At 36.6% G+C, this 15,841-nt stretch overlaps 1 protein-coding gene across 7 annotated transcripts in view; it reads right to left on the bottom strand.

The window, feature by feature from the left end:
* Positions 1-15,841, bottom strand: part of WDR7 (WD repeat domain 7) — a 174,695-nt gene that overhangs the window by 138,425 nt on the left and 20,429 nt on the right. For all 7 annotated transcript variants that reach the window (XM_067316401.1, XM_067316402.1, XM_067316403.1 and 4 more), the window contains exons 7-14: positions 13,499-13,618; positions 12,904-13,049; positions 11,706-11,808; positions 10,541-10,682; positions 9,481-9,729; positions 7,663-7,883; positions 5,955-6,150; positions 4,594-4,808 (exon numbers count right to left, since the gene is read on the bottom strand). In XM_067316401.1, coding sequence (XP_067172502.1) covers positions 4,594-4,808; positions 5,955-6,150; positions 7,663-7,883; positions 9,481-9,729; positions 10,541-10,682; positions 11,706-11,808; positions 12,904-13,049; positions 13,499-13,618 — 1,392 coding nt within the window. The remainder of the gene's footprint in view (positions 1-4,593; positions 4,809-5,954; positions 6,151-7,662; positions 7,884-9,480; positions 9,730-10,540; positions 10,683-11,705; positions 11,809-12,903; positions 13,050-13,498; positions 13,619-15,841) is intronic.

Here is a 15,841-nt window from a genome sequence, read left to right as displayed (position 1 = left end):
AGATGGTGTTCTGAAGAACGGTCTCTATACATTCTGTTTGAAAAAAAATGTCGTTTAATGCATGAAGAAAAATACTGAAACATCCTGGAAGCAGATCTCTGCTCCCCTCTGCTGGCCCACAGCCAAAACTACCAGCACTAATTAAAGACAAAGCAAAAATGCAAGCTCTTTCTCTTAGGACTCGGTTACAATTTTAAATGGCATTAATAGGATAATCAAATTTACTACCTGCATAGCCTACTCAGACAGGTCATTATTAGGGGAAAAAAAAGTTAGGATGAATGGTAGCATACTAGCTCATTGGTAAGAAAACGTTTAAGCAGGAGACAGAATTGGAAGGGACCTCCGGAGATCGAGTGCAACTCCCTGCTCAAAGCAGGGTCAGCTAGGGGAGGTTGCTCACGGCAAGGAAAGCCTCTCACACACCTCCTTAACACACAGCTCCAAGGATATTTTTTCCTCAGTTTCCTTCAAGATAATTTTGCACATCTTTGTATTAAATTTTTATTTTAATAGAAAGATAAAATTAAAATCAGCTGTCATAGTCTCTCTGTGGCAAAGTATAAAACCCTCCCAGGGCCAGAAGTCATCCTTTCTCTGTATTTTGCACCTTTAACAAATATGCATGATGCGAAGCCCAGGAGAAGCTCTTCCTTCAAGCCCTCCTCCGATGATTTGTACTGATATGCTATTTAGCCCATAAGCTAAACTACCTTTGGTACTTAAGCCTACTTCTAAAATTTACTTTTTGCTTCCCTCTCCCCCCACCCCTATTGTCTCTGCCGTTTGCAAAGACTGACAGGCAGCTACGTTCAGCCCAACTCCATCAAAGACCGAAAAATCTGAGCCAGAATCTAGGACTGCACCTAGGCTCTGTGTCTCTTCTCATAATTATATAAATAATTAAATTATATTTTTGAACTACTGGAAGATTGATCAAGCATATAGAAATGAGAGTATATAATTTGAAAGACCTAAGGACCTCATTATTTTAAAGCGGATTTAATATGAACAGTAGCAAATTAAAATTAGGAGGATACTCAGCATCAACTCGTGTACTGTACTGTCCTCCACACTGTTGTTCCTTTAAAGTTTTACACAGTACTAATTTTTCCTGGGATACATCCTACATTGTATTCTATTTGCTCTTCAGAATGTTAAAACTAATGTTAAAATGTTAAAATTATTCTTTATATTACATAATTTTGAAATTCAAGGTATTTATTATTGACATACTAATTCAGAAAAAGAGCTCTTGTTGCCAGTTGTTAAAAAAAGGACTTCCTCGCTATTCAAAATATTTTAAGGTTGCTTCCTACTTACGCAGTAATTTTAAATTACAGCGAGGACGGAGGCAAACAATCACCCTTTGCCTGCAGAGACCAGCGCGCAGGCTCACGCCCCGCCGCTAAGCCGACGCCTGAACAAGCGCTAACAGAACAGTCTGCCTAGCATGGCTCTTCCCACAAGCATTTATTTATCGCTCCCGCTGATCACTAGTCCACTGCTGTACTGGCTCAGTGAAGCCCATGTAAATTGTAAACCTGTGCGTGTCTAAACGTACACGCATAAACACGTCACGGCCACGTAGGTGCAGCTCAGTAACAGTTAATGAATGCTTTTAACCAGCTACTACAGACAATCCCACTTGGATTCACCACATAAATTGAAATATTTAGGAATGAGCTAAGCTCATTAAAATCTCGCTTTAAACACTGTTAAAATCCTTCTCAAACCATAATTAGTTTTGAGCATTTAAGTTATGAACAGATATAAGTGGAACCAGCATATATATATTTTATTAATACTTTTTCTGGCCTGTCGCACAGCCACAATTGGGGGGGGGGGGAGAAATTCAAGCTATAGCTCCATCTTTAGAAAGGTCTGCAGGAGTGTATAAAGCATGTGTAATATGGTGGGGGGGGGGAGAAGGAAAAAAGAAAGAAAGAAAAAAAATCAATGCTGATTCCATTCCTCAACGCTAGCGCAAAACAAAAAGGATAAGTCTTCCTTACTATGGATATGGAGCACAGGCTGGATCCTTGTCTGCCCATCAATATTACAAATTAACAGAAGGTATACAACTGAGCAAGTAATCCAAATTTATACAATGGTACTAAATCCAGATTTTTAAAAACTCAACCTGAAAAACACTGATATAATATAAACTGAAGGAGGAGGAAGCATCAAAAACAGTAACATAAACTGGGGAACAACATCCAGAGGAATACTGAAGGGATTACTTTTGTTGATGATATTAAATATTTATTATTACCCATCTGGAAGGCAAAACAAATAGTTTATTTGGAGTATAACCTTATGTCCTTGCTAAACTTGGAGAAAAAGACAGTGAAAGTAGTACCAACTTATCGATACTGAAAAGGAAGTTTAAAAATGTTAGACTCCAGAAAGGAAAATCACTACCATTGAGAGCACAAGATGAACACATATAAATGAAAAAAGAACTAGGTGAACTAGGTCCCATGGCTAGATTTAATGGTTGGCATAGATTAGGCTCTAAGTAAAAATTCAGCCTGCAATAGCAGGTTACAAAAGTAGGTACTCTAATCACTCCATTTCTCAAGGCAGATCTTTTTAAAAAAGCTTCAAAATAGAGCATGTAATCTTAGCTTGGTATTGTGAGAGGTCACTATGCTACAGCTTGAACCAGTATTTCCAGTGAAGCTCTGTAGATGATGGTATGTTACTAACACAATACATTAAGAAAAGCAACAATGATCAATTTACAGCCCTTAAGTCTTTAAAATATAACTTTGATAAACAATAAAATTCACTTAACTTTTTCCAGCTAAAAATACCTATATATATTCTTGTTCTATGGGCTGAAACCTTTAAACTGAAGAATTTGAAAAATTCCTGTTGTATGGGACACTAGTGATTCCCAATGCATGAGAACAGCTCTGAGTCCGAATTCCTTTGGCTTGCCACTATCCAGTCCCTAACACAGCTGATCCATCTCCCTCACCTTCTGCCTACCTGCTCTGTTGGCATGAATGAAAGAAAGAAGAGCACAGACAGCAGCTAATTTGGTGCCTTCAGCACTGGCGGGCTATGAAGAACCCAGTGTCAGGTAATTCTGATCACTTGCTTCATTATGAGATTTGTTTATAAAAACCATACAGAAAACGTGGGACTTTGACAATTTAAATTTAATAGATTCACCATCATCCTCCATAACTGTCTATATTCATGACATAAAACACAGAATTTTAGTTTTCCCAACAGAGAAAAGGAATAAGGAATATTTTGCTTCCTACACTATGCATCTATGTCTACTCGCTTTTTATCCCCCATTCCGGTGTTAAAAAACAAACAAACAAAAAAGCCCTTTGCTTCCGTCTAGCTATGGCCTGCCATATCCTGGAAGCCGACGTCAGAAAGGTGTTTCCGACAGGATTTCTCTCAGAGGCCCATGATCTCTGTACAGAAGAGTGGTGAAAGAAATCCCTAATGGGTGGAGAGTGCTGAGAGAAATCCCAACAGCTCTTTCAACATACATTTTTCATAAAGTGATTATTCCTCCAGCAACCTTTAACTTCTTAGGCTCTGCACATATATAACTGTTTTCCCTTATAAACTGGGCAACTATTACCATTGCTAAAGGACTCAATATGTTCACAAGCAAAACATAGGACTAGTCTCATATCTAGAGCTTTTAATCACTAATTTTCTATAAAACATACTATTAAAATTGGGAACAAGCCTGTAAAGAAATAAAACAAATATTGCATAATGGGCTGAAAATATAAAAAGTGTTTCGTTACTGTCAGAATATATTTTTTTCTTCTCTTGAATTTATATTCTCACTTTCTTTTTCCTAAACCTTCCTCCGATATGCAGTAGAAAAAAATTATTCAATTCAGAAAAGAACTAGTATGCACACCTGAACTCATATAATTTTATTATGTCTGTTCTTAACAGATACTGTGATATTTATGAGTTAAATACATATTGACAAATATTTAAAAAGAAAGTGTTAAAATTTAAACAATAGTTGAGATAAAAAATAAATATGCTACTTCCTGAAGGATATCACCTACCTCAAAATGGCATTAACAGGTTTAGAGAAAATATTTTAACTTGTCTTTTCAGAAGCCAACTTCTGAAAGCCAACTTACAACTATACTATAAATTAACATAAAATAAAATGTGTTACAGTTATAGAAGAAATCCAACTACTACTTTTAAATATGAGAAAATCTGGATTCAGATTCCTTCCCAGTAAGTAGAATTATTAATTCTACATTAAAACAAACAAACAAACTGACCCAACCCCAAACCCAGAAAAAAGCAGGAAATGGCCTGGTGCTTTCAAAATGTAACTCTAGATAACCACCAGCATTAGAAACAATATAATTACATTGAACAAGGCTGAAACGTTTGGTCCAAGAAAACATACTTCTGGGACTGATCCAAAGCATTAAAGTCAGTTTAAGTTTTTCTATTAAAATTATAACGTGCTTTGAGTAAGACCCATTAAGTTTAAAACGATGAAGACTTTCCATACTATATTCCATTGTTTATGAAAATAAGTGTTCCAGATATTGCATTAAAAACAAAAACACGACTTACTTTGTCAGACGCTTCTGAAGCTAAAAGGTTAGTGGCAAGAGTCTGGAGTTTCTGATGCGCCACATTTTTCAGAGCTGCCAGGCTGCGCCTCGTCATGGCCTGCTTCAGGTTGACGGCCGGGTGGCTAAGGGAGTCCACAGCAGCTGGGACCACCTCGTCACAAGCGTTCAGGATTTCAACTGCTGTTATGCCCATCACACACCTGTCCAGCGCACCTTCGCGTATTTTGAAAAGCGGTAGTTCAGCAGAAACAATTCAGAAAGTCCAAAATATCACAAGTACATCACAGGATGCTATGCCTAAAACTTTTGGTTGTGTAAACAGCTATTTTTAGAACTTACATTCCTAAAGGGATGTTTTTTTCCTAAATTTCCATGATGTTGAAGGATGTAAAGAAAAAAAAAGTAAAACCAAAGCCAAATTAAAAACAACAACAACCACCACCACACACAACGTGATTCTCTACTGATCAGATAGTGATGGTTGCAGTTGCTTGAAAATACCTTTTACTAAAAACGTCAAGACATTTTGAATTCCTTCTCCCACCCAACTACCTGAGTGGCTTAAACTGTCCATGATGGGTATCAGGTTTCTTTTTGCTTCCTAGAACTCAACAACAAAAATTCTCATCTAGTTTTCATAATAAGCTGAAAACAATATTCAGACATTATTACATGTTTGGTTTTTTGTTTTTTTTTTTTTCCTTAACTCAGTTAATGAGTTAGAAGGTAGTTAGTTACTTACGGTATATATTTTGATGAATTATTTCTTGCCTTCTCCCTTTCAAATACCACAAACAATTTTCTACAACATAGCTATTATTTTACGTCTTGTTACCCATTCTGTTAAGGCTTGTTCTTAGCTTCTTGAAGTCTTTTAAACCGTCTGAAAACTAAAGTTTTAACTGTTGACCTTTTTTAAAACAAACAAACAAACAAAAAACCCACTTATGATTATTCTTCACTCTGCAGGTGAAGAATACTCTTCTAGATTTAAGATGCATTTTTACCCTAAGCTTGAAGTAAATTGCACAAACACTAATAAATTTAGAGGACATTATGTGCTGTCAAGGTGGGCATTTCAACGGCTCTCTGTAAAGATAAATAGGAAGTCATGTAGGGAAAAAACAGCCTCAGCAAGGTATACTTCTCCAAAACTAAATGAGTTCTTCCAAATACTGAAATATGTATTTAACAAATGCTTACACAATCTACGAATTTGGGGAACATCTGGAGAGCTAAATTTTTAAATATAAACGTGCAAAAATTTAACTCATCTCCCTGAGATGCAACTTACACAGAACTATTAGCAAATATTTTTTTTTTCTTTTTTTAAATCAGTATCTTTGCATTAAACCTTACCAGTATCCATTTGCCAGACGTACACAGATCCATCCGAGCATCCCACCACCAGGTAGTCATCTGAAGGCCTCCATTTTATTACTTGGATAGGAAAAAGGTGACGGGATGCCAGCATGATACATTTTTTCTCCCGCAAACTCAGAAGACCTACTGAGTGATCACTGGCAACAGAGCAAATACAGTGCTGGACTCTTGCCTGAAGAAAAACAAAAAACACACAAGAATTATTTTGACCATAATACAATTAGTTTACATTTAATAAAATACTAAAATACTCTGCAGACTGTTCAGTGACAAACAACCCATTTTATAAGCAAAACACAGTCTCTGGCAAACTTCCTGCTACTTCACCAGAACCAGAATTTCTCCCACAGAAACTCTCTCGAATCCAAGCACTTGCACAGGTCCGAGAACACCCTGCCTCCTCCACATTACCGAGTAGTATGGCTACCTCAGATAGAAAAATTCAATGCACTGAACAACAACATTATTTCATATTTATTAAGGCAGTCCCTTACTGATACATTTCTTTGACCTTATAAAGTAACTATTAAGGACTTTTTTTTTTCTTTCTGTGGAAAAATTGAAAAGTCCCCCCCCACACACATGCTTTTCAAATATTTAAAATCTGAAAGGCAAATGACTGCAAAAGGTTTAAAACAGTCATAAAAATAATAAAACAAATTATTTGAAAAACAGATTCAGTCAGTAGATAAAGCAGTTCACCTTCAAATAAAATATAGAATACTTAACTTAACCCTGTCACTTATATTTAAGTTTTTATGCTACAGACGGAAATGCTTTAGCCAGCATGCTGACGCATGTTTCTTAGTAAAACAAGAGAGGCCAAGCATTTTGATTTATAATACAGAATATACATTGCCCTGCACACACACTTAAACACTGCTACAGGTGAAGTTACTCGAAAGAACTACTCATATAGTTTATAGTTTTTAAAACGATATTTTAAATTTTATATATTTATTTTTTCCAGCTTTTCCTAGACTTTGATTGTACGCTAATAGTTAGATAAGCTTTTATAAAAAAAACCCTACATCTACCCTTAGCTTAGTTCAACATGCTAATTCTCAAGTATTTTTAAAGTTGAGATCCAGGGAGGAACAGAGCATATCAGCAGAGCTAAGCAGTGCGAAGATAAAGCAAATGGGCTCAAGGAACAGAAGTAGTAAGAAAATGAGGATAATTACGCAAAAAAAAGTTGTTCAAAAAGAACGATGGAAGACAAAGGGAAATAAAGGGCAAGGAAATTCTGTTAAGCAAAAGAGAGAAACCAGGATTTTCTTTCAAACAAATTAATGTCAATTTGTTCGTAAAACTCTTCTTATTCACCCAAATTATGAAAAACAAGATTACATTTAAAAATTGTGCGTCACTTGCTGTGGAACATTTGCCTCTTGCATTCCCAAGCACCTTCAGGGCAAAGACTTTGCTTCCATGTTGTAAAAACCTTCTCCCACTGTTAATGCTGTATATCACGTAATGCCAAACATTTCCTTAGCTATGTTTTAATATCTAGTTTTTCCACTATCTTTAATCCTTTACCTGGCTAGATCACGATGCAAACAAAAATGAAATTAACAGAGCAGTTAAAGTCTTTTTAAATATCTGCAAGCGTTAACTTTGGCTCAATTCTACATCTTCAGTGTTTTATATTATATTCACATTCTCAAGAAGGATTCAAACTTACACTACAGCTTTCTGGTGGAACTAGAAGCTGTGTAATTTCTCCCCCATGTACACAGAAGATATGTTTCATCTCTCCAGAAAATATATCCCATATGATGACTGAGAAATCCACACCGCCTGAGATCAAATACCTTTGATCATAACGAGAAGAAACCTGATGAGGATACAGTAAACATGTAATTTTGTTTCGATGGCCTCGAAGAGTCCGGTGAGGTGGCCAACCTGAGAAGTTTGGGGGGTGAGGGAGGGAGAAGGGAGGAAGGGGGTTTGAAGGAAGAAAAAAAGAAAAAGAAAAAAAGAAAAATTCACTAGAACAGTTTCTAATACAGACCATGAAGCAGCAGTCTGCTCTTGATTAAAAAGATACAGGCATATTGCAATTTGTCCCAAGTTCTTTGAGAATTTGCCTTACCTTGTTTTAAAAGGTTCACAAGTATGTAAGACTTCACATGGACTGAACGATTCTTCTTTTGTCCTGCCACAATATCTCACTTTAAAGTAATCCAGTTTTCCTAAAACAACCTCCCCCCCACCCCCAAATTAAAAGACCACAAAGATGTGGGGGGAAAAAATGTATACATACTCCTCCCAGTCAAACATAAATTTACCCAGGGTTATAACCAAGAGGACAACTATCAGGAAGACTGCAAAAATCTTACTTTGCATTGGCCACAACAGCAGCATGCAAGTCTACACTGTTACACAGGTGGTGCTTGTGCTGAATAGGTTAATGGTATTAAATTTAAATTTAGAAAGAAAATAGTCTTTGTGAACACAGCTGACTGGTAAGCCTTCTATTTACTGAGATCGTAGAGAGCGCTTAAGCCATAGCCATTGTAGCTTTTTAACTAATGAAAAACAAGCCTAGAAAAACTGTCCGATTACATGGCAAACTTGATAAAATAGGGTCAGTACGTTAAGTATCAGAATCAAATTTGTTACGTAATGTCTGCATGACATAGTTGAACTTTTTTCCTCTTTCTATGACTATGCTTTCTAGCATGCACAGCAGTGAAACAAAAATACAGAAGTGCCTGTATGTATCCTATGAGGTTAAGAGTCACCAGCAGTGGACTGCAAAATAATGTTACTGACTTTCAGGCAATTGAGTTTTACATAAAAATTCACTGTTGTTTAAAATTATATAAAGTAAATCAATTATATAAGGAAAATATTATAACTGACAATCTCATATATCCATATAATAGAAAAATATTTAAATATCTTTTTTATTTACCAACATATGTAAAAACTCAAGACAAAAAACATTTGTTCTGAAATGTCAAGATCATAAAAACATTAGGATAAAAATATCTGGAACCAGAATGTACAGCAGCAGGCCAATGTATAATGTACTTTAACTACACGATACACAAGGAGGAATTCTCTTTTAAATGTGTTAGTTTCTTCCCAGGGAGATCTTCACAGGCATACTACTACCCCAGCTCAATGTGCCGCCCAGAGCAATTCTGGATAGAAGACAGACCACGTCCCCCGCTGTAACTTTGCTACTACATCTCAGAAAGAATCCAGGAGAAATACCTGAATCCTTCCAGTGAAAGAACATCCCCCAAAACTGATGCAAGCTGGCCACACTTAATTTATCACTTAAGTTTCTCATTCCATAAAAGAACATCAGGCTTGTTAAGAATATGGTTATATGATTTCTCCACTTTCTCCTCTCCCCCCGCTTTTTAAAGCATATTTGTGAAACGGCTTAACGCTCACTTCTTGAAACCATTTCTCATTTCAGTGTGCCTAATAAGGGATCAGCACATTCTGTAACCCAACTGTGCTTTTCTAAAGCTTATTTACATACCTCTCCTGAGCATATGCTCTCCTTGCAGAAGCTGAACTATAGCGGTTTGTGTTGCTGGCACAATAACAATGCTTCCATCCTCCCGACCACAAACCAGACGCCCGTGCGCTGGGATGTACACACTGGCCGTCACTTTAAGTGGTTCATTGATGTTTGGTATTAAGCTTAATTGGTCTATAATTCCAGCAGGGTGAGGACTAAGTTTATTAAAAGCTTCCTGCAGGGATATTGAAGTTGTTGCTTGCAGTCCTGTTTAAAAGGAAAAAAAAAAAAAAAAAAAGATTTTCTGAGAAGATCTCAAAGCCTGCTTTTAAATATACCATGTTACAACACTTTAAACCAAGTAAAATACACATCCTGGAAATTAATTCACCAACTACACGAGTGCTGTTACAGCAACACATGGAAACAATGAATATTTGTGAGAACTGGAAAAGCGTATGATTTAAGCTACAAGAGGAAGTTACCTACGCAGACAACAGTGATCAGAGCTGGTATTTGAAAAGTAAAACAGGTAAAACTTCACTCCTGAAAAGTATCCAGAGTAAATTGAGATTCTGATCATATAGTAATTTAAGTTTTAAATATAACTTTTACAATAAACTAACAATTAAAACAAACAAAACAAAAACTATTCAAGCAAAACAGATTTCATTTGAAACTGCAGTAGTTCAGATCAAAAAGTCTGAACTGGAGGAAAAAATGGTTGGTAACCTGAAAGTAAAGGTTGCTGAAGGACTGCTCGAGTGTTGGAAACAAAGTGGAATCTAGTGCAAAAACAACCCAACAAGCTTCCTTCATTTCAGTTTATTCATATATTTCCAAGAGATTTCTAACTTACTTCTCAATTCAATCTGCTTTTCTTGATGTGTATCTTGACACAGAAGTGGGTTACATGACCAATCAACTATGAAAGTATGTTGTTAAAGGCTTGGGGAAACATGATTGATGCATTTGTAAGAAAAGCAGTGTTTTAGCCAGCTACAAAACACATAACAAGAATTTAGATAGAGATGCCCATTAAAAAGCTCTTGGCAGCAAGATCATTAATTAAATATACCTTCTGCACTATCCTGCTGTTCAAATGTATCAGGCACACTCCAAATACACAGTCTCCCTGAAGAGTCTCCTTGGATTAAGAGTTTATTGAAAAGCTCTCTACGTCCATAGAAGAATCGAGTAACTGGAGGACATATTAGTAACTGTTAAAAAAAAAATAATAATAATAATAGTTAGAACAACTTCGGGCACATGTAAATCATGTACTAAGCTCAAATTCACTTTCCACATAATCCACTGTACCTTTTAAGAGCAGAATGGGAACTAGCCACTCTAGGCTCTAGCCTTTCCATAGGAGAAAGGGTAAGTACAGCAATACGAACCAGAGGAAACTGATTAGTTAAAAACATGTCGCAGATGTAGGGGAGAGGGAAATTTTATATTTTATATGCATGCAAACACTTTTAAAATTGTTGACATTTTAAAAATAACAATGAGTTTGAGATATACTACTCAGTGAAGAAGTCCAAAAACAGAAGCAAAAAATATGTTATGAATTGATGGACAACACAAAGTTAAAAAAATGTATAAGAGTACCATGTCCAAATTTGGCAACAAATTAAATGGTTAAGATTTACAAATACTGTTATTACAAGGCTATTATAGGGTATTTTTTAGTTAGACTTACTAATAGTACTGTACAGTACTAGATGTTTTACACAATAGTCTGAAGCTGCATTAGTTCATAGCACATACAGTTTGCTGTACAACATAAGAATGGATTATAATTCAAAGAGGATTTGGGCCCGAAAAATGGGATCTTCCTTTGCAAAAACGTAGGCATTTAAAACCTAAGTTGTGATACTAAAAGCACTTGTTCAGTGACTGCCTAATCATTAGGCACATCACAGCTTGACTTCTAATTCTCCAGGCACTGATGCATGCTAAGCTGTTAGTACAAAAGAACTGAAGATTCACTGGACCAGAGACTAATCACTACACTTAGATGAAAACAAAAACAAACAAACCACAAAAAACAGAAGGTGTCTTATATCAGTTATTCTCCTAAAAGTCTACTTTCACTACAACAAGAAGAAACTCTAAATGTCTACTTTGAAAGAGAAGAACAGGTCACTTGGTATGCTAAGCGAGTTTCAAGTCTTTTAAAAAGAAACGCACTACACAGGAAAGTACAGATAAGAAAACCCAAAGGAAATATATTTTACCTGTTTATCCGCTCTGTCCAATACACTGTGCAGTAAAGGTGGAATTAAGTTTTCTACCGCTTTTCCCACATCACTGCGAAATGAATCACTAGCCGGAAGACAACTGGGTTTACAAACAAAAAAAGGAATAAAATTCCTTACATTATTAGAAAGAGATTACTATATCACTAGATAAAGAAAACGTCAGATTCTTTTTAGTTTCAAAAGCAAAAACAACCCCCCAAAGCCTCTAACCGTTACATTTTCAAATGTTAACATAGTGTATAGCAGATCATTACAATAATTTTAATGTACAGGGTATTCTCAGTAAATAAATAACTGCTCCAAATGTTTTCACAGCTCAGGCCCCCCCCACATTCATAACTGAAGAAAAGGAAAGAAGGAAGGCTAGCTTTAGGGTCTACTCCAGAGTTCAACATATTTGGCTTGGAATCGGATAGATTCAGGAGCAAAATGCACCAAACCCTCCAACAGATCACCAGATAGACCTCTTGTCCTTAGGCTGTGGTAGGATACGAGGTGGGAAAGCAATTTTCTCATCTGATTTAATCACAGAACATTCAGGGATCTCTAGGATAAAACTAATACCTTCCCCCCAGAACAAAGAAATATGTGCAGAACAAGTAGTGAAAGATGTCAGAAGAGAACCAAAAGAGTTCATTTTACTTTTGTCTTTCTAAATCTGCTTAATCCCTGCAATATCTAATTTTAATTTAACTTTATATTTTTACATTTATGTCCACAAACACAACTGTTCATCCTACAGTCTTCCCTTAAAAGGCTTAGAGACATTCTGCTTCATATAGTCAAACCCTATTTCTTCCTTATGGAAGAAAGTTTTAGGAAATATTTAAAGCATACATCTGATTTCAATTTGTTTATGTCACTTATTCAGCAGCAAAATGCAACCCTTCCCATCACACATTCTCCAACAGCTCCCACTATGAAGTGAAAGAGTTACAGTAGTATCAGAAAATAGTGAGACAATCTTTGATTTTAAATTACTGAGCATTACTTCAACATGACACGTTTTGGGGACACACACTTTAAAATATGCTCATGGAATATTAGTTTCTACAACTTTCATGTAATCTTGTAACTAAATACAAGTCAAAGATATTTAATATTTATTCAAAGCCTCTCTTGTTTTTTTCCCCTCAACAAATAAAGAAATAGACAGTGTTTCCATTCCGACTACCTGGCTGGTAATTTGTATATAAAACTTTGTCCATCTTCTGTCCATACAATCACTTTATCAGCTGACACAAAGTCTCCACCAGTCCAGGTCTGTTCATTCTCACTAGGGACTGAACATAAGAGGGAATAATCTCCAGCATCAAAAACCTGCAAAGAAACAGAAAAGTCTATCCTTAACCAACTACAGATTAAAATGTTCAGACAGCAGCTAATTTCAGTATTTCAGCACAGACATATTAAATTGTCTTAGAACAATATTTACTTAAGATACAGAAAATTCATTAGAAAAAAAAAAATCTAATGTCTACCTAATGATTACAGGACTATCCAAAATGTTATAAATATGGCAGGATATTACATTATTACATATATTACATTATATCGCATATTTTGTCTAGGTAAAAGTAATAGGCCTTGTTTTATTGAAATAAAGCAATATATTCCCTACACTGCAAGGCAATATACTTTCAAGGGATTATATTCAATGAATTCTAGAGTTTGAATTTATAAAAAGAATAAGCCTCTTGGTCTAAATGCCTTACTGGCATTTATCTATAGTGGAAAAAAACAGCTTTTATTCAACTGGCTTTCCTTACCCTCCAGTATTTGGAGCACACTACCAACAACGACCGTTGGGTAAACGCACAGAAAGAAATGCTTTGACAGTTTTGACAATAAATAGGTTTAGACTCCTCTTCAAATACTGGTGTAGTATCCTAAGAAAAAGAAAGTTACATTAAATTAATTGTATTCTATTAAAAAATAAATTGGAAATTAAACAGAGCCATATTAGCTTCTGTCATAAAAATAGCACCTTCAAAGAAAGACAATTCCCAAGTTTTGCTCAAATCAAAAATGTTTCTATGAATCCTAACTGAAATAAACACTTATGTTTTATTTTGATACCCTCACAGGTATATCATCTGTTGAACATCAATCTTCCTGCGATAAAGAGTCAAGTCTGCAGACTACCACACATGCAAGGGCAGCACATCCACAGAAAAGCAGAACCAAAGAAGTGATATGTAAGAAACTTCCTTGGAGAGACAGACAGACACACAAAAGAGACATCAACCGGAAAAAACAAGAGGTCATTATTTTTGTTTAGAGAACATTTGTATACAGCCGTAATCAGGTGCAAATAGTGTCCAGCAAGTCAGCAGAGCTGGAGACCTGAACCGCTGAATCTGCAAGCCCATTTCCTGCCCCAACTCCTGTCCACCAGCTCACGTCTCAGTTTTCTGCAGCAGTCTGACCCTTGGCTAGAGGCTAAGATTCAGCCACTGCTGACCACGTTCTGCTGAGATTCAACCCGGCGCTATCAAATAGCAAGGCATCTTACCCACTGGGCACTACCCCCTCTACTGAGTTAGGGGCATGAGGCCGGTCTGTCGGGTTGATGCTGCACCTTGACTAACCTGGGCCAACAGGGAAAACTCCTCTGGAATCCTGCTAGCCCCAACTCAGCAAAACCTTCGCTCTCGGTTACATTGAGCGTGGTTACTGCTAACCTGTCCAGATCCAGAAAACACGTGAACTAGCTCCCAAGTTAATCCTCACTTGCAAACTCTGACTGTCCATCTTCACTCTGACTTGGGATACCCTGAAGGACAGTGGTGACTTGTCTGCTCCAAATCTTTTCCTCTAACACCTGATGAGAATATTAACAAGAACTGCCAGCAACAACATGAATACAAAGCTTTGCACTAGAAAGAAGAAAAAAATAAAAGGTACATATATCAAATTGCTTGGCTATGCCATGCACATCGTATCATATATATTTATTTAATTTTGGGCATTGAAACTACTTGATTACTTAAGAAGCTATGCCCTGGGGGTGGGGGGCAATTTTCAAATATATTGAAGACTGCCATAGATACAGCAATGCAGTTACTTGGGAATGTACCTCACCAGGCAGATGTGAACCCAGATTGCCCTTCATCATCTGAAAAGTTTGGTAATTCACTCCTGTTTTCTTGTGTCTGTACCGCTCCAGTCATACACGGTTATGAAAACCTGAGCTGAAACAACCAGAAGGCTACAGACTGAATGCGTTAAACAGGAGGTGTATATAGCAACCTGTCTGTGCAATTCCATTCACTTTATGAAAACAGAGCCTTATGAAACCAGCTAAAACCCAAACCTTATTAAGACTGGGTAGAGGAAGTCAGCTTAGCCAAGCAAATAGGGCAGAATTGGGGACTCTGATGTCCCAGGTTCAGCTCCTTGCTCTGTCACAGATCTCTGACAAAATACTATTTTCCTGGAATATTTTTTTTCTCATCTTAAGAACAGCAAGTAAACATTCTGTCCTACACGCATTCATACACAGCAACAGTTAAGTGCTCAGAGAGTATGATAAAGACAAATATTTAAAATTGACAGTCTCTACACACGCAAAAAAAACCCCCCATACATATGGAAATCAGATAACAAGAAAACACCCAGGTGAATTTTTTTTTGCTCAAGCTCAATTTAGGAAGATGACAGAGAAGATGTAACGGAAAAGGGACTCCTCTGTGTTCCATAAGATGACAGATGGCCAGCTTCCACGGAAAAACCAACACTTGTAGCAGTTCTCATTCTATCATTCCTCATAAGAAGATCTGCAAGAGCACGTGGTATCCTGCTTGGTCACTTAAGTCTAACAAATTCCCCAGCTGGGCAGATTAGCGGTGCCTATTTAGTACTGTCACTCTCAGTGAATTACCCTGCTTTCAGGTAGTCAGTGGAAACTAAGTAGATTCAGCTCCGATTTCACTCTTCCAGGGTTCCCAATATCCCAAATAGACTACGATAAAGCTTCTGTTCAGTTATGACTTTGTGTTTCTTATTTTAGGAACAGCCAACACTCTCTGTTGCTAACGCCTTTATTTTTAATGTAATTTTTAAATGTGATATTAGTTAGAATACTACTAGTTGCATGACAAGGGTTTCCA

This window comes from Apteryx mantelli, chromosome Z (genome assembly GCF_036417845.1).
Source record: "Apteryx mantelli isolate bAptMan1 chromosome Z, bAptMan1.hap1, whole genome shotgun sequence".
Taxonomy (NCBI): Eukaryota; Metazoa; Chordata; class Aves; order Apterygiformes; family Apterygidae; genus Apteryx; species Apteryx mantelli.
The sequence above is the reverse complement of the archived record's forward strand: the minus strand, read 5'-3'. Positions and strand labels throughout refer to the sequence as shown.